This window comes from Hyla sarda, chromosome 2 (assembly GCF_029499605.1).
Source record: "Hyla sarda isolate aHylSar1 chromosome 2, aHylSar1.hap1, whole genome shotgun sequence".
NCBI lineage: Eukaryota > Metazoa > Chordata > Amphibia > Anura > Hylidae > Hyla > Hyla sarda.
The window spans coordinates 77,688,011-77,715,336 of record NC_079190.1 but is presented as its reverse complement, the minus strand read 5'-3'; the positions used below and the strand labels follow the sequence as shown (position 1 = coordinate 77,715,336).

At 41.1% G+C, this 27,326-nt stretch overlaps 1 protein-coding gene across 4 annotated transcripts in view; it reads left to right on the top strand.

Moving 5' to 3' along the window:
* Positions 1-27,326, top strand: part of LOC130358644 (inactive dipeptidyl peptidase 10-like) — a 186,529-nt gene that overhangs the window by 124,199 nt on the left and 35,004 nt on the right. For all 4 annotated transcript variants that reach the window (XR_008889594.1, XM_056562173.1, XM_056562172.1 and 1 more), the window contains 11 exons: positions 1,695-1,818; positions 7,698-7,736; positions 9,414-9,512; positions 11,824-11,915; positions 12,999-13,046; positions 13,895-14,013; positions 14,959-15,006; positions 15,134-15,232; positions 18,395-18,461; positions 20,268-20,462; positions 24,435-24,489. Coding sequence is in view for 3 of the 4 variants with exons in the window: in XM_056562173.1 (XP_056418148.1) it covers positions 1,695-1,818; positions 7,698-7,736; positions 9,414-9,512; positions 11,824-11,915; positions 12,999-13,046; positions 13,895-14,013; positions 14,959-15,006; positions 15,134-15,232; positions 18,395-18,461; positions 20,268-20,462; positions 24,435-24,489 (985 nt within the window). In the remaining variant the exon portion in view is untranslated. The remainder of the gene's footprint in view (positions 1-1,694; positions 1,819-7,697; positions 7,737-9,413; positions 9,513-11,823; positions 11,916-12,998; positions 13,047-13,894; positions 14,014-14,958; positions 15,007-15,133; positions 15,233-18,394; positions 18,462-20,267; positions 20,463-24,434; positions 24,490-27,326) is intronic.

Sequence of the window (27,326 nt, the reverse complement as noted above, 5' to 3'; positions counted from 1 at the left end):
CAACTATCTCCAGAGTCTTTTCATATATATTTTATTATATATCATTTTGTGAGAGAAGCAGTGAAGAAAGAAATGCCTTGGGGCTGGTGCAGAGACCTCCAAGGGAGCCTCAGTGGCATTTAAATTCACGTTCTTAAAGGTTCTTAAAGGGTTCTTAAAAATCTTATCTTATAGTGGATAAGATGTTAGATTACGCGGGTCCCGCCGCTGGGGACCCCCACAATATCTGTGACAGCAACGGCACCGTCAGAAATGGGGAAGCTTGCAGCTTCCGCTTTCGTGATGTCACGCCACGCTCCCTCCATTCATGTCAATGGGAGGAGGCGTGACAGCTATGACGTAGCCGTCATGCCTCGTCCCATAGAAGTTAATAGAGGGGGCATGGCGGCCGCATCGCCAGTCATCGAGCACGGAGCGCCGAATGACGGGGTGCCGCATCGGAGAACACGGGGGTCCCCCGCTACCCTTTAGATAGGGGATAAGCTGTTTGCACTGGAGTACCCCTTTAAGCCTGCTGCATAGTATACTATGCAACATGCATAGTAGAGTCATGTAAACCTTCAACACCACCACAATCATCTTGCACTTAGTGTTTTGCTGGGGGAGGGGTGACACACTGCGCCACTCCCAATCACTGGCCTTTTTTAAAAGCAGTGCAATAATAGAAATCATATAAACATGGGTATTGCTTTAATCATATTGACCCACAGAATAAAGATAATGGCCCTCATTTATGAAAATGAAAAAAAATGGAAAGAATTTCGCATAACAACCAATCACAGCTCAGCTTTCACTTTACCTGAGCTCATTATGATAAAATCTCTCCAGTTTTTCTCTCACAAATTTTCATAGATCAGGGCTATTATGTAATTTGTCCCCAAAAAGTGCTTTGCATAAAAACTAAAACCACACAGGCTACAAAATTGCTGGGTTTTCTTTGTTTGTTTTTTCCAATTTTCCCTGTAAAATGTCATTATAAAGTACAATTGGCTCTGTGTATGGCTCTTAAAAGCCTATGAGGAAAAGCGAAAATGCAAGTGCATGCTGCCAAGTTGTAATACCACAAACAACCTGAGGACAAGTGTGGTGCTCTTTTTGGAAGAAATTAGCTCTGTTTTCCTATCCCTGGATAACCCTTTTTAAAGTAAATAGGCATGCTGCAGGTATGGTATCATAACTCTCTGCCAGTATCCCAACATAAACCAACTTTCCTAATATAAACCAAGCCTTAACTAGCCAAGGGTCACACGTTTTATCCAAACTATAGGACAGTAATGAAAATTCACTCCCATTTTTCAGTTTCTTTCTTTATTTTTCATTGTGGATTAATGATCAGTCCTTATAGAAACGATAACATTTCACTTCTTGTTAGATAAAATACTCTAGCGGTCATTCCGTGGTGACCAATGTATGTTGCTGGGGCAACCTTTAACATGTATTGACAATGCATTAAAGAATGTAACTCATTGTGGCAATTATTCAATAATCCAATCCCTTTGTGGCCCATTATACAACAAACCCCATTCCCTGGTGGTCATTATGCAACAATGCACATCTCCATTGAACCTGTGTATAGTGTACATTACTAATTTAGTAAGCACAACATTTCTAATTGCTTAAAGACAATGGCATCCACTGGAATCTTTCTTACCATTCTGCTTTTAGTGCTGATTGATCTCGTCTTTTCCTTCTAGGGAGTTCTATATCACCCTGGTAATGTGGGTAACTAACATTCAACTTGCCGTGCAATGGCTGAACCGCCCACAAAATCTGTCACTTCTCACCATTTGTGATGCAACTACTGGTTCCTGTGTGGAGGTGGGTGCTTATTTCATGTCTATTAACAATTATGCACCTATGTAACCTCTAAGTAGGAGGGCAAAATACAATATATCTGGCAGAAATCACCTAACAGACTTGTATGTTATTTCTTTATTCTTTGATTTATTCTCAAAGTGGCAGATGCATACTCCTTTTTCAGACTTGCTTAGGCTGGGGTCACTCCCGGTGATCTGAATTTACTAAAACTGTCTTTACTTAGGGAGCATTCACACCAAGTTTTGAGCCTCCAGTGGCTGGATACAGCGGGAGAATTGAGCCTCCAGTGGCTGGATACAGGGGGAGAATTGAGCCTCCAGTGGCTGGATACAGCGGGAGAATTGAGCCTCCAGTGGCTGCATACAGCGGGAGAATTGAGCACCCAGTGGCTGGATACAGCTGGATACAGCGGGAGAATTGAGCCTCCAGTGGCTGGATACAGTGGGAGAATTGAGCCTCCAGTGGCTGGATACAGCGGGAGAATTGAGCCTTCAGTGGCTGGATACAGCGGGAGAATTGAGCCTCCAGTGGCTGGATACAGCGGGAGAATTGAGCCTCCAGTGGCTGGATACAGTGGGAGAATTGAGCCTCCAGTGGCTGGATACAGCTGGATACAGTGGGAGAATTGAGCCTCCAGTGGCTGGATACAGCGTCAACTAATGACTCCTCTGGTCGGGTGATTTTCGGACTGCATCTAGCTTTTGACCAGACTGAATACTGTGGTTTGCTAAGGTTTTCAGTCCGGGCCAAAAGCTGGATATGGTTGGAAAATTTCCCGACCAGAGGAGTCCCTAGCTGACTCCATTCAGCTCATTGAATTGAATAAGGGTAAGGCACCGGTCTAGCAGAGATACGGTGGCAAATAGTTTGGAAATTCTCCCACATGATCCAGCGTGGTGTGAATGCCCCCTTCAATAGACTGTCATATTTAAACATATCAGTCTTTCTGAAACCAAAACTGCAACCAATCACAGCTCAGCTTTCATATCTTAATGAGCTCTGGTAAAATAAAAACTGGGCTGTGACTATTATGGGCAAAATCCCACCATTTTAGTTTCAGCCAGATTGATAAATCTGGCCCATAGTCTACTCTTGAAATAGGGCAGGCTGTTTGTAATATGTGGCGTATCTCAAAACTGTCTAGTATGAGTTTAGACCAACTTTTACCTTACTTTAAAACAGAATAGTAAACCAAAATTTTGGTGTTCTTTTGATGTATTTCGGCTACATCCCATATACATAACCCCCAACCCATTTTAAACAGAGGCTTGCCCTTTTTCAGAACCAGCAGAAAATTGCATAAAAAAGCGTCTAAAACTAAATTTTTAGATTTAGTTTTTTTTTTTGGGTGCAAATAATTTTAGAATTCTGACACATTTGCAATAGTTAATCTAGGGTGGTGCTTTTAGGGAAAATGCTACAGTTCTTGTGGCCATGTTCTCGTTCACCTTTTTTGAGCCAAAGCATAAAGGAGAAAAAATGGGAACAATAAGACAAGAATGTATACTTTTCCTTCCTGAAGAATCCACTTATGGCTTTACCTAAACAAAATTGCAGGTGCAGTCTCCCCAAAAAATGCAATTTTAAAACCTGCTGTATATTTACACATTGACGTCATTGGAGGTGATAGAGTTTAAATGCAAAAGGAACAAAACCTTTTGAAGGTGTGTGTTTCTTCGACATGAAAAAAAAAACTGCCCTGTTATTTTGCACTCCAAAGATGCAGTTTTTGTTAGTTTTTTTTTAAAAACTGATTTTAGGCTAAGTTTCCACTTATTTTTTTTTTTTCCTGCATTTTTTTTTAAATGCCAGAAAAAACATCAGTGCAATTTCTCACGTCTGGCGTTTTTTCTGGCGTTTTTGCATTTGAGTGGAAATTGCATTTTTGGCCCCTTTTTTCTAAATTTGCTAGGTACCAAAAAATAAAAATAAGAATGCAGTAGTGATGAAAAAAATGGTAAAATTATTTAACGAAATTTATATTTTTATAAAAAAAATGTTTTATAAATTTTTAAACAGGGATCAATTTAACCCCTTAAGGACGCAGGATGTAAATGTACGTCCTGGTGCGGTGGTACTTAACGCACCAGGACGTACATTTACGTCCTGTGCATAACCGCGGGCCTCGGAGCGATGCCCGTGTCATGCGCGGCTGATCCCGGCTGCTGATCGCAGCCAGGGACTCGCCGGCAATGGCCGACGCCCGCGATCTCGCGGGCGTCCGCAATTAACCCCTCAGGTGCCGGGATCAATACAGATCCCGGCATCTGCGGCAGTGCGCGATTTCAATGAATGATCGGATCGCCCGCAGCGCGACTGCGGGGATCCGATCATTCAGAATGCAGCACGGAGGTCCCCTCACCTTCCTCCTTCCGGCTCCCGGCATCTCCTGCTCTGGTCTGAGATCGAGCAGACCAGAGCAGAAGATCGCCGATAACACTGATCTGTTCTATGTCCTATACATAGAACAGATCAGTATTAGCAATCATGGTATTGCTATGAATAGTCCCCTATGGGGACTATTCAAGTGTAAAAAAAAATTTCAAAAAATGTAAAAGTAAAAGTAAAAAAAAAGTGAAAAATCCCCTCCCCCAATAAAAAGTAAAACGTCCGTTTTTTCCTATTTTACCCCCAAAAAGCGTAAAAAATAAATTTTATAGACATATTTGGTATCGCCGCGTGCGTAAATGTCCGAACTATTAAAATAAAATGTTAATGATCCCGTACGGTGAACAGCGTGAAAAAATAAAATAAAAAAAAAGTCCAAAATTACATTTTATTAAAAAAAAATTATAAAAAATGTATTAAAAGTTTTTTATATGCAAATGTGGTATAAAAAAAAAGTACAGATCATGGCACAAAAAATTAAAGGGATTATAAACGTACTAATTTGGTTAAAAAGTTTGTGATTTTTTTAAGCACAACAATAGAAAAGTATGTAATAATGGGTATCATTTTAATCCTATTGACCCTCAGAATAAAGAACAAGTCATTTTTACCATAAATTGTATGGCGTGAAAAGGAAACCTTCCAAAATTAGCAAAATTGCGTTTTTCTTTTTAATTTCCCCACAAAAATAGTGTTTTTTGGTTGCGCCATACATTTTATGATATAATCAGTTATGTCATTGCAAAGGACAACTGGTCGCGCAAAAAACAAGCCCTCATACTAGTCTGTGGATGAAAATATAAGAGTTATGATTTTTAGAAGGCGAGGAGGAAAAAATGAAAACGTAAAAATTAAGTCCTTAAGGCCAAAATGGGCTGAGTCCTTAAGGGGTTATGTAGGTGGGCAGGGCACTAAAAATATAGCCGACAATAATAAAAATGTAGTGTGTGTGTTTTTTACTTTTTTTTCCTTCTTTTTTTTTAAATATTTTTAAGGTGGTACTACTACTCTCAGCATGGACTCACTGTTCCATTATGGGAGTAGTAGTTCCTGTACTAATAGACAGATCTCCCCAGGTATCACTCCTGACAGCAGATGCGATTGTCCATAATATAGCAGAGATGCGGAGTGGCTCTATACAGCGCTCGCATCTCTGCATTATACTCTGGGCAGTAATGTGAATAGAAATTCTCATCATTCATTGGTATTTTCCACCCAGAGTGGGGATTGGCCGGATGGTAGCAGCCAATCCCCGCCCTCTGCGGGGAATATGAATGAGTGAGTGGGCGGCCGGAGTACAGAGCAGAGAGGTGAGCGCAGAGTAAGCCACTCCGCATCTAAGGGATGAAGGATGATTGCAGCGGGTGTCAGGAGTGACACCCGCTGTGATCTGTCCTTAACTGCAGGAGCTGTAGTACCTGCATTAATAGAAAGATCACAGCGAGTGTCACCGCTGTGATCCTCCTGTATAATGTATAGATGCGGGTGGCCGGCCGGTCTTCTATGGTCCCCTGCACTGACGTGTATATACACCATATTTCCCACAGAGACTTGTGATTGGCTGAAACCATCTGGCCAATCACAGCTCTATGCGGGAAATATGAATATGTGTATATATACGGCAGTGCAGCCGACCATAGAAGAGTGGCTGCATCTATACATTATACAGGAGGATCGCAACGGGTGTCAGAAGTGACACAGCAATCTGTCAATTAGTACAGGTATTACTACTACCATCATAGAACAGTGTTTTTTATGCTGGGAGTAGTAGTCCTACCTAAATAATTTTTTTTTAAAAAGGGAAACACACACACACGCACTACATTTTTATTATTGTCAGCTACATTTTTAGTGCCCTGCCCACTCACAATAGATCCCTGTTTAAAAATGTATTAAAAATGTATTAAAAGTGGAAACTTAGCCTTAGTCATGTGATTCTTTTATTAAAAAAATAGAGGGAAAAAATTCCAGAAAAAAGGCCAATGCCAAACCCGCATGATATTTTATGGCGTTTTTATTTTTTTAGAGATTTTTTTTTTTTTTTTTAAACATGGTCTCAGCAAGCTTCGATTTTACAAAACTGCCAATTTCAGCTAATATTTGGCTGCTGCTTTTTTGCCATTTCTCGACCTTTTGCTGGAAAAAAGCTAGTGGAAACCTAGCCTAAGAGCAATATACAGTGCTGCATTCATTTTAATAGTGCATGTCTATGTATTATTAGAGCATCAGGCAAAGAAGAATGAGAAGAAAACATTCATCTGGATTTAATTTTTTACAGTCACCGTAACATGAAACAGCAACCGGACCACAAAATGTTCTGCCGGGGCAGTTCCCACACATGGTTCATTACAAACTTATCAATTCTGGATACATTTTTTATGTTCTATATCCAAAAATTTCAGTAAACACTGAAAGTTTTATGAGCACTGCTTTATTTCATCTCTATGATATCTTCCATTGTAGTCATTTTCTATAAAACCAATGGCAGCTATAAATTATACAAACATACTATAAAATGTTATATTGTTCCTGGAAAACAGGAAGGAGACACAAGTGAATCGAAGGACTTGAATAATTTATTAAAAAGTGTAGGGTTGTGTTTACAGATAAAGAGCTCCACCTTTAGACAGTTTTAGTTCATCACTGGAAGGCTACATTTCCAATAGTTTTTTGAGAAATGGCCTCAAATTTATGGCAATTCAGGCTCGTGTGGATTTGGCAAAAGAATTGCAGTGCAATGGGTTAAATCTATAAGAAAGACGAAAGAATTCCGAAACATTGTTGTGGTTTTCAAAATTGTGCCGAAAGATTTGGTTCACACAGTGCAGTTTTTGCACACATGGGTGTAACTTAATCTGGGATTTGATCCAGAGAATCTGGGATTCTCTGGTGTGGCAGAAAGCCCAGTGAAACAATTGCCTGATCTATTAAAATTCAAGTGTTTACATCTAGTTGATGACCATTATAGCTACAGTCATAACTTTATTAATAACCATGATAAGAATTTCCATATAAGGCTATTGTCAGACAGCCATAATATGGGCACATCTTAGGATTCCTATTACAGCCAAAACACCCAGCCACAAGGCTTGATCCTACCGAACAATCCTAGACTATCCACGTTTGTAATAGCTTTAGGTATGTCCGTGTCTACATTAAGCTAAGAGGAGAACATTAAATGTTATTATTAAGTGTTTTACTAATGCCATGCCCATTCTTTCATGTAGTTAGTGAAATGTCTTCATTTGTTCCATGATAACAATTACAAATTATTTTCATTATCACCCAGTGATCACCCATCTTCAGAACAGCAATCCCTTATGTCATCTCTAACACAAGAGGACAATGCAGCCTTGTCTGTTACAGATCTCATAGTTTTCAAGAGATGCTTCATTGTCAGCAGAAGCATAAGTATCTTCACACATTGCCATCATGCTCACCCCATCAGCACCCCTTCAAGATAATAATGCTATTACTTATTGTATGTTTAGAAGTACAGAACGTCCTCGGATGTGTGGACAAGCATTCAGGTAAAGACATCTCTGGGTTTTTTGATCCCCTAGAAATCATATTAAAATGATTGAAAAAATAAAAAAATAAAAAAAATAAATGTAAGGCTGGATTAACATTTGTGCTGTGTATCCATTGTGTTACTACGATAATGGAGAAAATTTACTATATGGGTAGGGTCACAAAATCCACTGCACATTGGGAAATCGCTGTGTATTCTTCTGTTAGCTGACACACAGGGCAACCCGGCAGCAGCCGTGTGTTCAGTGAGGTTTGGAGACAGAGCCACGCTTCACAGTTACGTCAACACGTTGCCCCGCCTCAAAACCTCACTGAACACACAGATCTCAACCTGGCCACTGATTCCAAATCGTACCCCATTTGCCCAGGGCTTGCACATTGTTGGACTGTCCTTTTCCACCTCTTTCTCCCACGCTATCACCATTGGAGGTTCTTCTGATTTCTCTCAATCAACAGTCTCCCCAAGAACTTCTTTTAATTAAATTCTTTTGAATCATCATTGTGAGGAGCGTATCTGACAGTAGAGTTCCAACCTCCACATCCAGGGCCACCTCTGTCTTAATCTCAATTACATTACGGATTTCTATCCAAAATTCTTGTATTCCCTTGCATAGCCAGAACATATGAATCAGATCTGTGTTAAGAACCTGGCCTTTCGGACAACCAATGAACTGACATCTCCCAAACCTACTGAAATCCTCAGGGGAGTAAAGCAACCTATGCACAATTCTGAATTGGACCAGCTTGTGATTCTCGTTCAAATATATTTCTTGCGTACTATTCAGAAATTGCTTCCACTGGGCGTCTTTCTGAATTCCCACATCCTTCTCCCATTTTCCCATACTCTTAAATTTAAACCTAAGTGCTAAATCTCTGAGCAAAAACTTCAAACACTTGAAGCGAACATATAATAAAAGTCTCTTTATTAAGGGTCGCCTTATATGCATAAACAATCTGACTATGTCTAAATCAGTGAATTGTTGATGGGAGGTCTGCACACCATATTGAGGCATATGGATGCCTTGGAAGATCCTTCACTTAGACCTGACACTATAAGTTGGAAAGGAAAGCCACACACAAACTCTTGCCGTAGTAACCCCAGCCTGTCCACATAATACATGATCATCCATTCAATTACTGCAGCTAAAATGTATGTCGGCATCCCACTGCTGAGCTGGCTTTGTATTGTTTGCCTTTGTGGGACAAACCCATTAATATAAATCATCATTTTCTATATGAGAAAATCTCTTGTGCGCTCAGCTATACATATGAGAACATATTGATGTGTCTCATCCATACTTGGCTTGGAAAACCCTCAATACATCTTCTTTTAAATTACTCCCCAAAGAAGCCAGAATAAGAGAAGAGATTTCATTATAAAAGTGCTTTGTTTTTTTGTAGTTGAAAAATAAGCATGTTTCTAATAATCCAACCTCCAAAGGCAAGCTGCTGTAGTGCTACAATGTTATCCCTGTGGCACCATTTTAATTAGTTTAATGCTGCATCCGGTGCATAGAAAATCTGAGAAAGATCTTAGATGTCCTACTTTCTTCTAGGCTAAAACGATTGCAGAATTTCCTACACTACATTATGTTATTTTCTTAAAATTGCTAAAGAAGATTCTTCTCTGTGGCTCTGTCTCTTTGTTTTACCTCAGTACTCTGATCTTTTTGCAGGCTGCCCCTGTGTTTTCTGTAGATTTTACTTTCCTCCTGGTGCCAGTGAAGCAAGGAGGACAAGGGGAGTATGTCCATATTGCCATGTTTTCCACACAGGTAACGATTACATATGAGTAAGGTCATCATAGTATATTTAAAATCCTAAATTATTAGTCTGAAAAGGAAACTCAGTGTGTTATATGACAGTTGGATTAAAGGGGTTGTCCTGCCCCAGAAAAAAATATAAATTTGGGCTCTGGATGATATAGAAGCAAAAAATAGTTCATACTCACATGCCCTGCCCTGAACAAAATGTGCTTCATGTACAGTTTATGTATTGGTTAATACCTATAATACTTACCTTCACTCCCAGCTACAGGAAGAATCTACAGAAATAGCTAAATTGTAATTTCTTGTCCTTGGGATATACCGTATATAAATGATCACCCTCGGCTTATCTGCTGCCACTAGGAGGCAGACAAGCAAAAGAGTGTTAACTCCCACTAACAGTTATATCCCTCCTGCAGACACTGGGCTAAACGAGGAGGAATTGCAGTGATGAGACTCCTCCCCCTTTTTCTGCATAGCCAGACTATTCACGCAGAATATTCACGCAACATTACAAAATTATTTAAGGTATGAAATTAAAAACAGTGTGGCTAAAAACCCATGCCTACCACATCAACTAAAACAGGTGAACACAAAAAAGTCTACATTATTCTTTAACCCCCTTAGGGACGCAGCGATCAACTTTGAACGCCGCGTCTAAAGGGTTAATAGCGCGGCACAATGATCGGTGCCACACGCTATTAGTCCAGGGTCCCGGCTGCCATTAGTTGTTTTATACCGGGACCAGGCACAGGGCGCAGAGCAGAGGTTAAAGGGGTTGTTCCATTTCCTAACATCCACTTTTTCGGGCCATCTAATGCCTGTTTGCAGCGGCCAGATGTGGTGAGGAAAGCCGAAAGCAGCCAAAGTAGGGAAGATACGCAGTTTGCAAAACACCCATTGACTTTAATGGGAGTTGTGCAAACGGTGCAACTCCTGGAGTTACGCAATCAGAGTAGTGCATGGGGGCTATGCCATTAGTGGAACTCCTATTATTGTCAATGAGAGTTATGCAAATCGAGGAACTTCTCCACTTTGCTGCTTTCATCTTTCATGATCACCTTCGGCCACAGCAAACAGACAGGAGGAGACAGAAAAAGCGGAGGTAAGGAGATATCACAACCCTTTTAATAGCCTGTGCTGCACTTTAAAAGCAAAAACAAAAATCCAGGAGTGCTTCTTTAATTTACAGTGACAGGTACATTAAATAGATCCTCTTGTATTGAATTATAAGGATAGTTATACGACAAGTGTTTTGTCCTTTAAAGGAGTACTCCAGAGCGCTGGTACTTAAAAAAAAAGTTTACCTCATCTGATAGCTCTTTCAAAGACCTTTCCAACGATACCTCATTTGTCAAATTTGGCCCAGCCATTCTCTTGTAGTTGCCACCTGTAGCAGTAAGCAGCCATGTCATGAAGACTACATTTCCCATGACTCCCTGCTCCAGCTTGCTGTTTGCTGCTGCTCTCTCCCCCTCCTCTCCCCCCCCCCCCCCCCAGGAAATTATAATAAATTATAATAAAGTGAGGCCTACAGCTCCTTCCCTTGTGGTTATCTCCTCCCATCCTCCCCCTCCCAGCTCATCAGCCCTCTCAATGTGCCCACTAGCCCACTGATCCACCCATCCATGTGCCCACTAGCCCACTGATCCATGTGCCCACTAGCGCAGTGTTTCCCAACCAGGGTGCCTCCAGCTGTTGCAAAACTTCAACTCCCAACAAGCCCGGACCGCCGAAGGCTGTCCGGGCATGCTGGGAGTTGTAGTTTCACAACAGTTGGAGGCACCCTGGTTGGGAAACACTGCACTAGCGGTGTCACAAGAATGCCGCAGCACTACGCAAATAGCGTAGGGCTAACGTATGCAGCGATAGGAGCCTAGCGTTAGCCCTACGCTATTTGTGTAGTACTGCGCATGCGCAGAATAAATTAACTTTGGGGGAGTAGCCGACTCCGGGCGGGGAGGCCGGCGCAGCCCGCAGTGACTCATGGGAGCGATGAGTCACCGGGCGAAGATGGCGGCGGATCAAGAAGAAATACAGGTCGAGCGTCATCAAAAGACCCAGCTTCCGGCCGGAGAGAAAAGCGAGGAGAAGACCGGGAAGAAGACCATATGGAAAACGTGAGTATATTAGAATGTTAAATAACTTTGCCTCATGCTCCAATTCCCCCATAAAAGGTTAGCTCCGGAGTACTCCTTTAATGCTTCCTTCTCTATGGCTGGTTTTCCTTCTCATTGACTGTTGTTTTCCACTACATTAGATCCCCTAATCACAATTAAGTAGTGTGTAAGTAACTAATGTCCTTTTATTTTTACTGCAGCTGGGGGGAAAAGAAAACTCTTTACAAATGTTGACTTCTGGGGAATGGGATGTCACGAGGATTGTGGCCTACAATACAGACAACAAAACAGTGTGAGTTACTAGTGAAACTGTGGAATGACTAATAGGAGATTATGAGGTTTAAAGGGAATCTCACAAAACAACGCCTGTCAACCCCAATAACAAGGAGATTGAAGGAGAATGAATGAAATGGTGGTCACACATGCAAGTGCCATTGATACAACCAGTGGCAGGAGCCGACCGCTGTTCTTTATTGGTCAGCTCCATAGACAGTAAATGGAGAGGCAGGGCACATGCAGGATCACTACTCCAATCATAATCCTGCAGTGAGGAGTTACAGGGGCTCAGGGCCCCCATTCTATGGCTTAGTAGGGCCCTCAGTGATCATACATTTATAACTATCCTGTGGATATTATAAAATTATGATATTTTTCATGCAAAAACCCCTTTAAGAACCCATCCATTCTCCATTTTTATAACGGTATAGAGCTATTGCAATGGAAGAGATGGGTACAAACATCACAAATGTCATAACATGTCCATATAGGATGGGCAACAGAGGGAAAGTTGAAGACATGTTGGATGAGGATATTATTTTGGAAAATAAGGATGAATATTGAAACCGATCCAGTTGTTGAAATTCAGTCATACATATAGGCATAATTATTTTTTTTATCAAAATAATACTTAATATGTCATAGATCTCCATGTAAACCATTGCCCCTTATACATACATTGGCCTATAGATCTTTGTCCTTGCATACAAAAGAATTGCCTATAGACAGAAGCCTCCAGGATGCAGTATATAACACAGTTTATAAAATGCTTTCATTCTTCCTGACCTCTGTCCTCCACAGGATAAGCAATTGTGTCTTTATACAATGCAAGCAAGTCATCCCATATGTACTGTCACAATATTGTTTGTGATTATCCCTAATGTTATGGCTTAGACAACCCACGCTACATGATCTAATAGACCTGCTAAGATAATTGAACCTTTTATGCTATTTGATCTATCCCCAGTTAGCAAGGAACAAGATCCGCAATCGATATATAAGGTCTTTCTATTAGATTATAAGAAAACCTTAATGCAATTTTCTTCAAAATGACTTTGTTCTGACCTTTCATCTCTACTGTGTATTCTGTATATACCAGTTATTTCCTGAGCACTGAAGACAAACCCAGAACAAGACACCTTTACAGGTAAGAAATAAAAAGCCACAGTTTTCTTTTGTCCCTCCCAGATTCCCCCCACCATATGTAGGTGGGTTCCACAAACATATTCACTAGGTTTAGTTAAGATTTTCAGCAGCGAGACTTTATGATCCGATGTCACTCGTCCAGAAGTTGCTACATAGCCCTAGCCTAAGTATTGAACACCCAAAGGCCACCAAAGTATAATTTTTTTCAATAGCTGACTGTAAACTAAAACACTACAGGCGAGAAAAAGGTATGCAGATGTATAGTGGTCTAGTGGATATCAAAAGGACAATCTTTATGGCCCATAGAGGTCTTTGTAGTGGGAACATAGCCTACGTTTCTATTGTCATGTATGTGCCAAAAAAAACAACATGCTACGAGGTATATACATAGTTGTTCAAGAGTTTACATTCTATTCATAAGGAAGCAATATTATAGTACTATATAGGAGGACAAAAAGCAGGTTAGTATCTCCTTAAAAGGGGTACTCTGTCCCTAGACATCTTATACCCTAAGATGAGATGTCTGATTGTGGGGGCGCCGCAGCTGGGACCCCCGCAATCTATGTAGCACCCGTCGTTCTTATAGAACACTGGGTGCCGCTGGCAGGGGGGTCATGACGTCACGCCCATGCCCCTCGTGATGTCACACCACGCCCCCTCAATGCCAGTCTATGGGAGGGTGCATGGCGGTCATGTGACACCACAAGGGGCGTGGTCACGACGTCACCACCCACAAAATGTTCTGAACGATGGGGCAGCAAAGTACCCCTTTAAAGTACATGGCAAACCAATGTATATGCGTATAGATAAGGTAAAATTGACATAGTGTATTTCCTCGTTTTAATGCAGCGTGGAAACATCAGGTTCTCTTAACCACACATGTTTGACTTGTGACCTAATCCCAGGCTGCCATTTTGTGGATGTGGAATTTAGTCCTGGAAGCAACTTCTTCATCCTGTTCTGTAAAGGTAACTGGTTATAATTGTCTATGATCACTTAGCTCATGGCCAAATAGAATCCACCCATTGAAGCCATTAAAATGCTGATCGTCTACCATCTGATTTTGAAGCTCAGAATTCAGTCAAAACCATCCTGTGAGGTGTTGGGAAGTAGTGTTTGCAGATTGTGACAGGAATAAGCATTCTAGGGTATCTGAGAAGGATTAGTGAACCTGATCAAGTACTTTAGCCTTGTGCAATTGGTTATTTATGGACATTGGGGGAGATTTTTCAAAACCTGTGCAGAGGAAGAGTGGTGCAGTTGCCCATAGCAACCAATCAGATTGCTTCTTTCATTTTCCACAGGCCTCTAAAGAGGCCTGTGGAAAATGAAAGAAGCAATCTGATTGGTTGCTATGGGCAACTGCACCACTCTTCCTCTGCACTGGTTTTGATAAATCTCCCCCATTGTGATCAGACATTATCTCATACTGGTAAATATCCACACAGAGGCCCAAATAACTGGGAGAATGGAGCAACTAGTTTGTTTTCTTCAGCATTAGCCAAGTTTACAAATAGTTGTAAGATTTACATATAAAGATGCTATGAGATGAGAATTTTTAAACAGGACTTAAGCTTGATGTGAAAATGGGGTATTCAGGGACCACTGAGACTACAGTTAGTCAATCAATGTTTTCCTTAGGTTTTTGTAGACATATTTGGTGACAATAATATCTCTTAAATCCCTATTATGAATCAAAGAGACATACAGGCCTTTCCTTACATACTTTTCATCCCTTTGCACATAACTTACTTTGCAAAAATGAGGTATCAAATGCAGCTAACTGCCCTGTGTGAACAGCCTTATACTCGTTGCATGCCCAGTATTTTTAGTATAATTCAATGTATTTCCATTTCGCATTAAAGATACATACAATATATGTTATGATTAAAAAATGATTATTTGCCCCAAAGGTCCTGGAGTTCCTCAGGTATCTGTGCACCAAACCCACAACCCAAAAGGTAAGTGCGATAGGCTGTCCATGACAGGCCAGTCTTCCAAGCTACCTTTATTGACAAGTAAAAATCCATCACGTACAGTATCTCCATGTACACGATACAAAGTTTCAGTTAAATGTTAAATTTATAGATTTTCAGATGCTGGAGGACAACCAAGTACTGAAAACGTCTCTTTCTGAGAAGGACATGCCGGAGATCTTATACAGGTCTATCCATATTGATAACTATGGTAAGTAAAATGTTCTGTAAATAATACATCAGGCATGATATTAACAACATACTTGCTAATCATACATGCTAAAAATGAATTTCTCCCACCTTACTGAGCTATGTAAACAATTTTTTCTGGCAAACAATTTTTCTGGTAAACCAAGTGCTTTTTTTCTAACTCACAAGGTGGTTATTGCAACAAAAGCTCAGAAGGCTAGCTTTAAGATCTAGTCACATTGGAACAAAGCGGCAACTGCCATTCATAGATGGTAACCGTTCCGTGCCAGACACCTGTTGGCATTGTGGTGGTGCTGTGGGTATGATATTACAAATATGGTGGGATTGTCCTAAACTCACCTCATTTTGGGAAATGGTGCTTAAGGTTATATTGCAGGGGTCACAGGGGTTTCTGTTCCTAGTAGTACACCTGAGGCCATTCTTCTTTACATGTCCCCTTAGCTCTATCCAGTTACAAAAAGTCATTGGCTGGACATCTCCTCCAAGCAGCTAAAATGGTGTTGGAGATCTTCTTTTATTTGTATTCTACTACTTGTATGGGATGTACCCTTGAGACCCACCAGGTCTTGGTGCGTCCCACTAGGTGGCTCTGTTATGTTCCCTGACGCAAGTCAAACAGTTTTGCAGGAGACCAAACTCAGGAAGTGCATGTGGGGCATGGCGAGGCACAGCTCTCACAGGCTTCAGTAATGTCACGCCTGCTGGGGAATGCCCACTTTCTCCAGCCAGGAGCTCACACTATGTGAGCAAGGGGAATTGGATGATACAGAGTTTTTTAAAGCAGGAGGAGTGTTAGGAGTATTTAGGGAATATAATCTGAGATAGGTTTAGAAAATATGGTTTGATGACAGGTACTCTTTAAACAGATTTGTAAATTACTTCTATTAAAAAAAAATCTTAATCCTTCCAGTACTTAGCTGCTGTATACTACAGAGGAAGTTGAGTTGTTCTTTTCTGTCTGGCCACAGTGTTCTCTGCTGACACCTCTGTCCATGTCAGGAACTGTCCAGAGCAGGAGCAAATCCCCATAGCAAACCTCTCCTGCTCCGGACAGTACCTGACATGGAGAGAGATGTCAGCAGAGAGCCCTGTGGTCAGACAGAAAAGAACTACTCAACTTCCTCTTTAGTATACAGCAGCTGAGAAGTACTGGAAGGGTTAATATTTTTTAGAAGAAGTAAATTTACGAATCTGTATAACTTTCTGACACCAGTTGATTTGAAAAAAATATATGTTTTCCACCGGAGTACCCCTTTAACCCCTTAACGACACAGGACGTATATTTACGTCCTGCGCCGGCTCCCGCGATATGAAGCAGGGTCACGCTGCGACCCCGCATCACATCGCATCGGTCCCGGCGCTCATCAACGGCCAGGACCCGCGGCTAATACCACACATCGCCGATCGCGGCAATGTGTGGTATTAACCCTTTAGAAGCGGCGGTCAAAGCTGACCGCCGCTTCTAAAGCGAAAGTATCCCAGCTATTCAGTCGGGCTGTTCGGGACCGCCGCGTCCCGAACAGTTTACAGGACACCGGGAGGGCCCTTACCTGCCTCCTCGGTGTCCGATCCCCGAATGACTGCTCCGTGCCTGAGATCCAGGCAGGAGCAGTCAAGCGCCGATAAGACTGATCACAGGCGTGTTAATACACGCCAGTGATCAGCATAGGAGATCAGTAAAAGTTAAAAAAAAAGTGTTAATAAAGGTCATTTAACCCCTTCCCTAATAAAAGTTTGAATCACCCCCCTTTTCCCATAAAAAAAATAAAACAGTGTAAATAAAATAAAAAATAAACATATGTGGTATCGCCGCGTGCGTAAATGTCCGAACTATAAAAATATATCATTAATTAAACCGCACGGTCAATGGTGTACGCGCAAAAAAAAAACAAAGTCCAAAAAAGCGTATTTTGGTCACTTTTTATACCATTAAAAAATGAATAAAAAGTGATCAAAAAGTCAGATCAAAACAAAAATCATACCGTTAAAAACTTCAGATCACGGCGCAAAAAATGAGCCCTCATACCACCCTGTATGTGGAAAAATAAAAAAGTTATAGGGGTCAGAAGATGACATTTTTAAACGTATAAATTTTCCTGCATGTTTTCCAGAAGTACGACAATATCCAACCTATATAAGTAGGGTATCATTTTAACCGTGTGGACCTACAGAATAATGATAAGGTGTCATTTTTACCGAAATATGCACTGCGTAGAAACGGAAGCCCCCAAAAGTTACAAAATGGCGTTTTTTCTTCGATTTTGTCGCACAATGATTTTTTTTTTCCGTTTCGCCGTGAATTTTTGGGTAAAATGACTAATGTCACTGGAAAGTAGAATTAGTGACGCAAAAAATAAGCCATAATATGGATTTTTAGGTGGAAAATTGAGAGGGTTATGATTTTTAAAAGGTAAGGAGGAAAAAACGAAAGTGCAAAAACGGAAAAACCCTGAGTCCTTAAGGGGTTAAGCACAACCATTCCCTGATGTAATCTACAGAGTAAATCTTAATATAAAGTTTGATGTCATATTGCCACTATGAAACATTTCATTTAGATAAAACACATAACCGGTATAATTGATATGATCAAATACTGCTCTGTGTGTATAAGGACATCACAAATGTTTCTTTAGGGCCTTTGTTGTAGACAAAGCCACTTGATAACAGATACATTTGATGTACAAGATGGGGGCAGCTACAGACAGTTGTCAATAGACAGTCAAAATTTAGCTAAAAATAAATGGTACCAAAAGTTTAAGAGGGCAAAGTATTTTTGAAATTTATGGACTTTTATGGTGTCAATTTGTAGTGATGTTAGATAGTAAAGGTTTTTTCCACCATAAAGTGATGATATATCACTAGAATATGATTGGTGGGAATCCATCCTCTGGGACCTTCATTGATCATGAAATAAAGGGAACTGCTGCCCAATTTACTTGAATGAAAAACAATGTAATAGAGCTGCATTCCCTTACATTGTATTACTCCTTTCAGCCATGTCTCTTTTTCTATACACTTTTTATGTTTTTCATTTGTTTGTAATAGGAGTCAAAAATGGCATTAAGTCCATGTTTTGGGTGCAATTTCTGGTTAACTGTTTAGTAAATCTCCCACACTATGTGCAAAAGGCTAAGTACCTATCATTAAATTTCCTACCTTCCAGATCTTCCTGTCCGCCTGACTCTTCCATCAGGATATGAAGATTCTGAGTACCCTTTGGTTCTATGGCTGTAAGTAATTTTTATAATGACTAGCATATCTTATGTAGCTAACAATCACTTTCCATAGAATTATAGAGAGTTATTATATCTTCAGGTGTACTTAGCATAAGTCATAGAAATGCTTTGCATAATGTGAAATAGGGACAGGAATGGTGGTCAGGGATTGCTATACTTCTGCAAGGTTTCCCCCTTATGTCCATGAGACACAAGCAATTTCACATTTCATCCAAGGAAAGCTGGGGTAGATATGAGAAATCCAGGAATAGTTTGAAATTCCTAGCTGACCATAGCTGCTAAGGGTCTGGTTATGGGCCTGGATTCTATGAAATGACAGGCAGGTTTTGTAGTGGGGCTGGTCATTTACCTCCTAGCCAGTCCAGGTTTTTAGCTTGGTTGAAATCAGCACAGGTGCTGAAGACTGCTCATTACTAGTCTTACAAAAAAAAGTAAAGTCTGTAGGGGAATATGTAAGGAAACTGGAGCTTTGATTTGAGTTTAAATCCTGAGATTTGCATCTCAAATCTTCAAGTCTCAACTGAGTAACACATTGGATGCCTATTGTTTTAGTAGGGGGACTAGTAGCATGTCATCTGTAAAGTTAGGGAATACTGTGTTAGTGAGCACTTTGACAAGCAGGATTTATTTTGTAAAACAAAATATATTTGTGGTGTCAGCGCTAATATGTATGATTGATACTGTGATTATAGATATACTGTGGTACTGAGAATGGTACACAGGCTGTTAGTGCTATAGTTACATTAGCCTTATATTTTTAATTATGCAGAGAGATGTGCCTTGCTGTTACGTGAGACAGTGAAAATAATGTATTTGAATATATCCTCACTTACTTTGTTGGTGTGGCAGTACGAAGATTTTTGTCTTCAACTTCCAGCCTTTGATGTGATCATTGTTCTCGTGTTCGATGCGATGTCTGAAGGAGACTGCCCCGATTGGCAGCGTCTAGAATTGGTAGTTCGCGCTCCGGTGGGATAGTTTGAATGACCTACAGCTGATAGTGACATCACTACAGTACCCAGTATGGGTCAATCTAACGCAAGATCTCTGAGGAAGGAAATCGCCATTTCTGAAATGCGTTAGATTGACCCATACTGGGTACTGTAGTGACGTCACTATCAGCCGTAGGTCATTCAAACTATCCCACCGGAGTGCGAACTGCCAGTTGCAGATGCCACCGGCCAGGGCAGTCTTCTGGCACGCGCCACTTCAGACATCGCATCGAACACGAGAACAACGATCACATCAAAGGCTTGAAGCTGAAGGCAAAAATCTTCGTACTGCCACACCAACGAAATAAGTGAGGATACATTCAAATTCATTATTTTCACCGTCTCACGTAACAGCAAGGCACATCTCTCTGCATAATTAAAAATATAAGGCTAATGTAACTATAGCACTAACAGCCTGTGTACCATTCTCAGTACCACAGGATATCTATAACCACAGTATCAATCATACATATTAGCGCTAACACCACAAATATATTTTGTTTTATTATTATTCTTACTACTTAGTGGCTCAGCAGGGAACCACTAGTGTGTGTCTTAGCAGCTGCCAGTAATCCCATAAGCGCCAGTGTTCAAAACCTACTTGTAGTGTACCTAGGATTTATTTTGTATTTTTTATTCCTGAAGTTAAAAGCTGTACTTTGTTTTATATAAAAGACTTTAAATAAATTGCCCAAAACTACTTATGGCTTTATACACTAGACATTTACAAAAAAAAATTCTTCTGGTGTATATAAGGAATGAGTTTATTTTCCCAAACCATAACGCTATACATCCTCTTCCCTTATAGACCCGAAACTCCAGGTTCACAGCAGGTCACAGAGGAGTTCTCGCTTGGATGGGAGTCAGCGCTTGTCAGCTCATTCCATATAATTGTGGCCCATTTTGATGGCCGGGGATCCAAAAATCAAGGACTGAATTTGCTTCATGAAACTGACCGGAAACTTGGCTCTGTTGATGCAAAAGATTACATCCCTGTGGTGCAGTATGTCTGTTTTATACAGTATATTTAATTCACTCTTATAGGATATTATCTGATATTATTATGCTATTCTAATGGCTAATTTTACAATAGCACTAATATTCATTACTCACTGAGCAGAAATATTGTATTAAATTCAGATTTAAAAAATAAAAAAGCATGATTTAAAAATCTGAAGACATTTTGCTGCATGACTTATGTATTCTTCAGTATTTGCTGTAGATTTCTTGTACTGGATTTGCGCCAATAGTTGTATGTAAAACATGGCTTTACTATCTGATTGGCAACAAGATCAGAGTTGACCTAGGTCTCATGAACACAGCACATGGGGGGGGGGTCTGTGTAATTCTATAATATGGAGCCGCAAGTGCTGTGTGCCGACATATGGACCGTTCTACAGCACTAGAGACAATACATCTTTAATACATATTTACCTCTAGACGCAAAACATCTTTAGTGCGGCATAAACCAATTCCACATGATTGCACTGGAAAATTAGACAAATCTGTACAGCTTTATATACAATGCATTTTGAAAGTTTTGAGACCTTTTTTTTATGTTGCGGCTTTGTGTTAAGATAAAAAAAAAAAAAATTTCCTCGTTATTCTGCACTCAATACCCCATAATGACAAAATAAAAAAAAAGGAATGCAAATGCAAAAACTTAAATATTGCATTGATATAAGTATTCAGACCCCTTACTCAGTACTTAGTTGAAGCCCCTTTGGCAGAGATTACAGCCTCCAGTCTTCTTGGGGATGATACCACAAGGTTTACACACCAGGATTTGGAGTTTTTCTGCCATTGTTTTCTCAAGATCTACTCAAGCTCTGTCAGGTTGTTTATGGACTGTCAGTGGAAGTCATTAATAGGTCTCTCCAGATACAGTGACCCCCGACCTACGATGGCCCCGACATACGACAATTTCAACATACGATGGCCTCTCAGAGGCCATCGCATGTTGAAAGCAGCATCAATACGTGATGCTTTTGTATGTCGGGGCCATCGCATAAACGGCTATCCGGCAGCGCAGACTGCTTCAGCTGCCACCGGATAGCCATTTAAGGTGCCCCATGTGCTATGGTGATGATCACTCACCTGTCCCCGGCGCTCCGGATCGTTCTCTTTAGGATCCCCTGCATGGCCGTCGCTCTCCTTCGTCGTCATCACGTCACCTCGCATGCCACCCCGTCATCCAATAGGAGCGGCGTGTGCAGCGACGTGATGATGGTGATGAAGAGTGACGATCCTGGGCAGTAGTGATGGTCCGGAGCGGCGGGGACACCCCGGGGACGCGGTGACAGCGATGGAGGGCAACATCCAGGGCAGCGGTGACGGTCTGGAGCGGCGGGGACAGGTGAGTATAACTTCCTATACTTATGATTGCCAGATCCCTCAACATACAATGGTTTCAACTAACGATGGTTCATTTGGAACGAATTACCATCGTATGTTGAGGGATCACTGTATGTTCTATTGGGTTCAAGTCAGGGTGGACCACTCATGAACATTCACAGAGTTGTCCATAAGCCCCTCCTATGTTGCTTACTGATCAGTCTCCCTGTCCTATCCACTGAAAAACAACACAGTATGATGCTGCCATCATCATGCTTTACTGTAAAGATGGTATTGGCAAGGTCGTCCTTCAGACACAATTCTTAGAACTGAGGCCAAAAATTTAAATCTTGATTTCATCAGACTAGAAAATCTTCTTTCTCACAGTCTGAAAATCCTGTACGTGCTTTTTGCACACTGAAGAAAGACTTTCATGTGTATTTTACTGAGAGTAGAGTTCTTTCTGGGCAATCGGCCATAAAGCCCATATTGGTGGAGGCTGCAGTAGTGGTTGACCTCCTGGAAGTTTCTCCCCTCTGCATACAGGACCTTTGGAGCTCAGCCAAAGTGACTATTGAGTTCTTGGTCACTTCTCTTTCTGGCCTCTGTTTGGTGATTGGGGTCTATGGATAATGTTACTTTATGTATTGGGAGATTTAATGAAGAAAACTACAAAAAGACACCACTAACGTAGAATAAAAATAAATGTAAGCACGATTAAACCGATACACAGCAATTAGATCTATTGTCCCATATTTTCTATATTACTTATACTATTACAATACTATATTATTATTGTTCTTAAAGCAAATGTGTAATCAAAAAATAACCTATTGTTTAAATCAAGTTTTTATGCTAAACATATTTTTAAAGAATACTTGATGATTTTTTTATAGTATAAAATAATCCTGAAACCTTGCAAATTTCAGTCTGGCCACTAGGCCTAATATTAAAATGTTACTGTTATTTAATAAAACTATTGACATGTTGTCCGGACGTGCCAAAAATTTCAGTCAGCTGCGATGGTGAGTTGTAACATTTCATATTGCCGTAATGCTATAAGCTAAGGCTAGGTCTCCCCTTGGGTTTTTTTCTGGCAGTTTTTGGAAAACTGTCACTGCAGGTTTTGAGCCAAAACCAGAAGTGTATTCGAAAGGAATAGGACATATAAAGGAAGGACTTATACTTCTCCTCCCTTATGGATCCACTTCTGACTTTGGCTCAAAAACTGCAGTGGCAGATATCCAAAAACTGCCAGAAAAAAAACCAAGTGGAAACCTAGTCTAAGGCTTCATGTTCTGTGCAGATGACTTTCCAGGAGTGTCCTCCTTATCATCACAGGCAGATATATAGTGAAATACAGTGGTCCCTCAACATACGATGGTAATTTGTTCCAAACGAGCCATCGTTTGTTGAATCCATCGGATGCTGAGGGATCCGTGCAATGTAAAGTATAGGAAGCTGTACTCACCTGTCCCCGCCACTCCGGACCAAGTCCTCACCGCTCCCGATGCTGTCCCGGGGGCTCCCGATGCTTTCCCGCTGCTCCAGTGTCTTCTTCGCGATCCTCTGGCTTCTTCCGCATCTCCTGCAGGGTCCGGGCCTCGCTTTCTGGTGACGTTATTACGCTGCTGCGCCAGCGCTGCGCGCGTAGTGACGTAATAACGACGCCGGAAAGCGAGGCCCGGACCCTGGAGAAGATGCAGAAGGCGCCAGAGGATCGCGAAGTGGACCCAGAGCAGCGGGAATAGGTAGGCAAACCTGCCCGGGATGCTTAAACTGCTATCCGACAGCAGCTTAAGTATTTTGCGCTGTCGGATAGCAGTTAATGCGATGGCCCCGACATATAAAAGCATCGTGTGTCGATGCTGACATCGACATGCGATGGCCTCTGAGAGGCCATCGTATGTCGATTTTATCATATGTCGGGGCCATCGCAGGTCGGGGGGTTACTGTAGTTTGCTGCAAAGCATATCTTTAAATGCTGGTAAAAGCAGGTCAGGCAAGATGGCTGCCACCATAATAATATAAAAGAAAAAATCTAATAAAAAATTATCACCGGAGAATAGAAACATGTTAAAAAAGAAAAACATTTTGTTATCTGGCTCTAATCGGTAATAACAAAATCTAGGCTGTACATTCCCTTTAGGTCCCCTAAAAGATCAGTACACATTATCAAAGCCATAGTCCACAATGCTGAGCCCAGGGGACCCTCAGCGATTACTGTTTTCAACTCAGAATGGCTTCTCTTAATGACACTTCGTCTTCTATCTTTAAGCCAAGTATTAACCTATTTACATACATTTTCCCTTAGTGGCAGTATTCTCAGTTTATTTGGCAAGCTTTGATGCAGCACATTTCGATAACCTTACTGAGCTGTAGCTTTAGAAGCTGATGAGAAGAACCTTCTCTCTTATCCCTGTGTTTTATACTGTGTTATACGTTTATTTTTTATTTATCTCCCATATTATCAGATTAGAGATGTAATGCACACATTTATAATAAAGCAGAGTCTTCAGTAAATTAGATATCCCATAATTCTGTATAATAATGATCGTAGGACAGGGGGATCAATGCAGCAGATTTGAGAAGGTTTGATTCACTCTAGACTTCACCAAGCACTTTTTTTTATTTTTTTTAGGCAATTGAAGAAGTTGCCATTTGTTGACCAAAATCGCATTGGAGTATATGGAAAGGTAAGTAAATCTTGTCTGCTGTCGAATACACTAAACCTTCTATTTCATGGGTCATTCGTATGCTGGAAGTTGGAAAAGTATGTCTGTCTAATCGGTGCTGGTACTGCAATGCAGTTTTTTGCTTTGACATTTTTTATTGCATTTTACCAGTAAAAAATTTGCAGGCAAAAGTCTTGGTAGTTTACTGTAAAACCTTATCATTTTAAATTACTGGAAAAAAATTACATTGACGGTTATTTTGGTAAAACACTTGCCTAGATTTGCTAAAAAGGTCAACCATGCCCCCCAATCCCACCCACTGCGCGAAAGCGATAAACGCTGGAGGAAAAAGTGGACGTTGCAGTGAAGGTGCAAGCATAATAAATCATTACTTTTTCTAAATAATTGATTAAAATGTTGAGTTTAAAAAAATAAAAAATAAATAAAAAAGCCTTATTACAGTGCAACATTGTTTCTTTAAAATATAGCTTTTTATCGTGTTTTATAGTAATTATCGTATTTTTTCGCCATATAGGACGCTCCGGCATATAAGACGCACCCAATTTTAAAGGAGGAAAATCTAGAATACAATGTTAAGTATAGGACAGTGATCTTCAACCTGCGGACCTCCAGATGTTGCAAAACTACAACTCCCAGCATGCCCGGACAGCCGTTGGCTGTCCGGGCATGCGGGGAGTTGTAGTTTTGCAACATCTGGAGGTCCACAGGTTGAAGACCACTGGTATAGGAGGTAATACTCACATGTCGCCGCCGCTCTGGACCCGTCACCGCTCATCACCGCTGCCCTGGATGTCGCCCTCCATCGCTGTCGCCGCGTCCCCGGGGTGTCCCCGTCGCTCCGGAACGTCTCTGCTGCCTGTTATCCTTGCTTTCCGTCGCCACCATCATGTCGCTACGCACGCCGCTCCTATTGGATGATGGGACTGCGTGCGCAACGACGTGTTGACAATGAAGGAGAGCGCCGGCCATGCAGGGGATCCCGGCACGGAGCAGACACCGAGGAGGCAGGTAAGGTCCCTCCCAGTGCAGCCGGGTTAGTGTCACTTTCCTTTCAGACGCGGCGATCAGCTTTGATCGCCACGTCTGAAGGGTTAATACAGGGAATCACCGCGATCGGTGATGTCCTGTATTAGCCACGGGTCCCGGCCGTTGATGGCCTCCGGGACGGAACTGATAGGACAGGGTTTTAATGTGTATTCGCCGTATAAGACGCATCAACTTTTCCCCCCCAGTTTTGGGGGAAGAAAAAGTGCGTCTTATACGGCGAAAAATACGGTACACTCTGGAGTGAATACAATATTCAGTCTTTTAAAAAGGGTTTTTTCCCAATAGTGGACACTTTTTTTTCCCCTGTAAGTGCCCGCTAATGGGAGATTCTGCTGTAGTGTCTAATTCTTAGACAGTGTAACCTCAGAATAGATAGTCGAATAATTTTCCAGATTTATCACAGTGGCTCACACTGCTTAGATCAATCTGCTTTCATATGCCCACCCGCCTCATAAATATTCATAGACCCTTTGCTCATACGAGTACAAGGTGGGCGGGCATATGGGAGAAGAGGATGGAGGCAGGGAAGCTCTGTGGACCGGCTGCCACCTCCACTGCACAGGGGGGATTAGCAAAAGTGCCTGTGTACAGCTGGGACCTCCGAAACTGGACCACACCCATACATTTGTTATTTATCCACACAGAGAATCTGAAAATTTGCACTTTGATCACTATTTAGATACTGTGAGGCTAAGTTTCCACTTGGGTTTTTTCTGGCAGTTTTTGGAATACTGCCACTGCAGTTTTTGAGCCAAAGTCAGAAGTGGATCCATAAGGGAGGAGAAGTGTAAGTCCTTCCTTTATATGTCCTATTCATTTTAAATACATTTCTGGCTTTGGCTCAAAAACTGCAGTGGCAGATCTCCAAAAACTGCCAGAAAAAAAACCAAGTGGGAACTTAGCCTGAGGGAGATTTATTAAAACCTATGCAGAAGAAAAGTGGAGCAGTTGCTCATAGCAACCAATCGCTACTTCTATTTTTCAGCAAGCAAAGCAAACTGCTTGGTTGCTATGGGCAACTGCTCCACTTTTCTTCTGCATAGGTTTTAATAAATCTTACACTGTTGTGAAACCTCATTGAACGCTGTACTGGCAGTAAAACAAAAAAAAAATGGGTAGTAATGTATGTTAAAGGGGTACTCCGGTGGAAAACTATTTTTTAAAATCAACTGGTGCCAAAAAGATAAACAGATTTCTAAATTACTTCTATTTCAAAATATTAATCCTTCCAGTACTTATCAGCTGCTGTATGTTACAGAGAAAATTATGTAGTTCATTCTAGTCTGACAACTGTTGACACCTCTATCCACATCAGGAACTGTCCAGAGCAGGAGCAAATCCCCATAGCAAACCTCTCCTGCTCTGGACAGTTCCTGACATAGACAGAGGTGTCAGCAGAGAGCACTGTGGTCTGACAGAAAAGGAATTCAAAAAGAAAAGAACTTCCTCTGTAGTATACAGCAGCTGATAAGTACTGGAAGGATTAAGATTTTTAAATAGAAGTAATTTACAAATCTGTTTAACTTTCTGACACCAGTTGATTTAAAAAAATAATAATTTCCACCAGAGTACCCCTTTAAAGGGGTATTCCAGGCAAAACCTTTTTTTTATATATATCAACTGGCTCCGGAAAGTTAAACAGATTTGTAAATTACTTCTATTAAAAAATCTTAATCCTTCCAATAGTTATTAGCTTCTGAAGTTTTCTGTCTAACTGCTCAATGATGATGTCACGTCCCGGGAGCTGTGCAGTTCCTATGGGGATATTCTCCCATCATGCACAGCTCCCG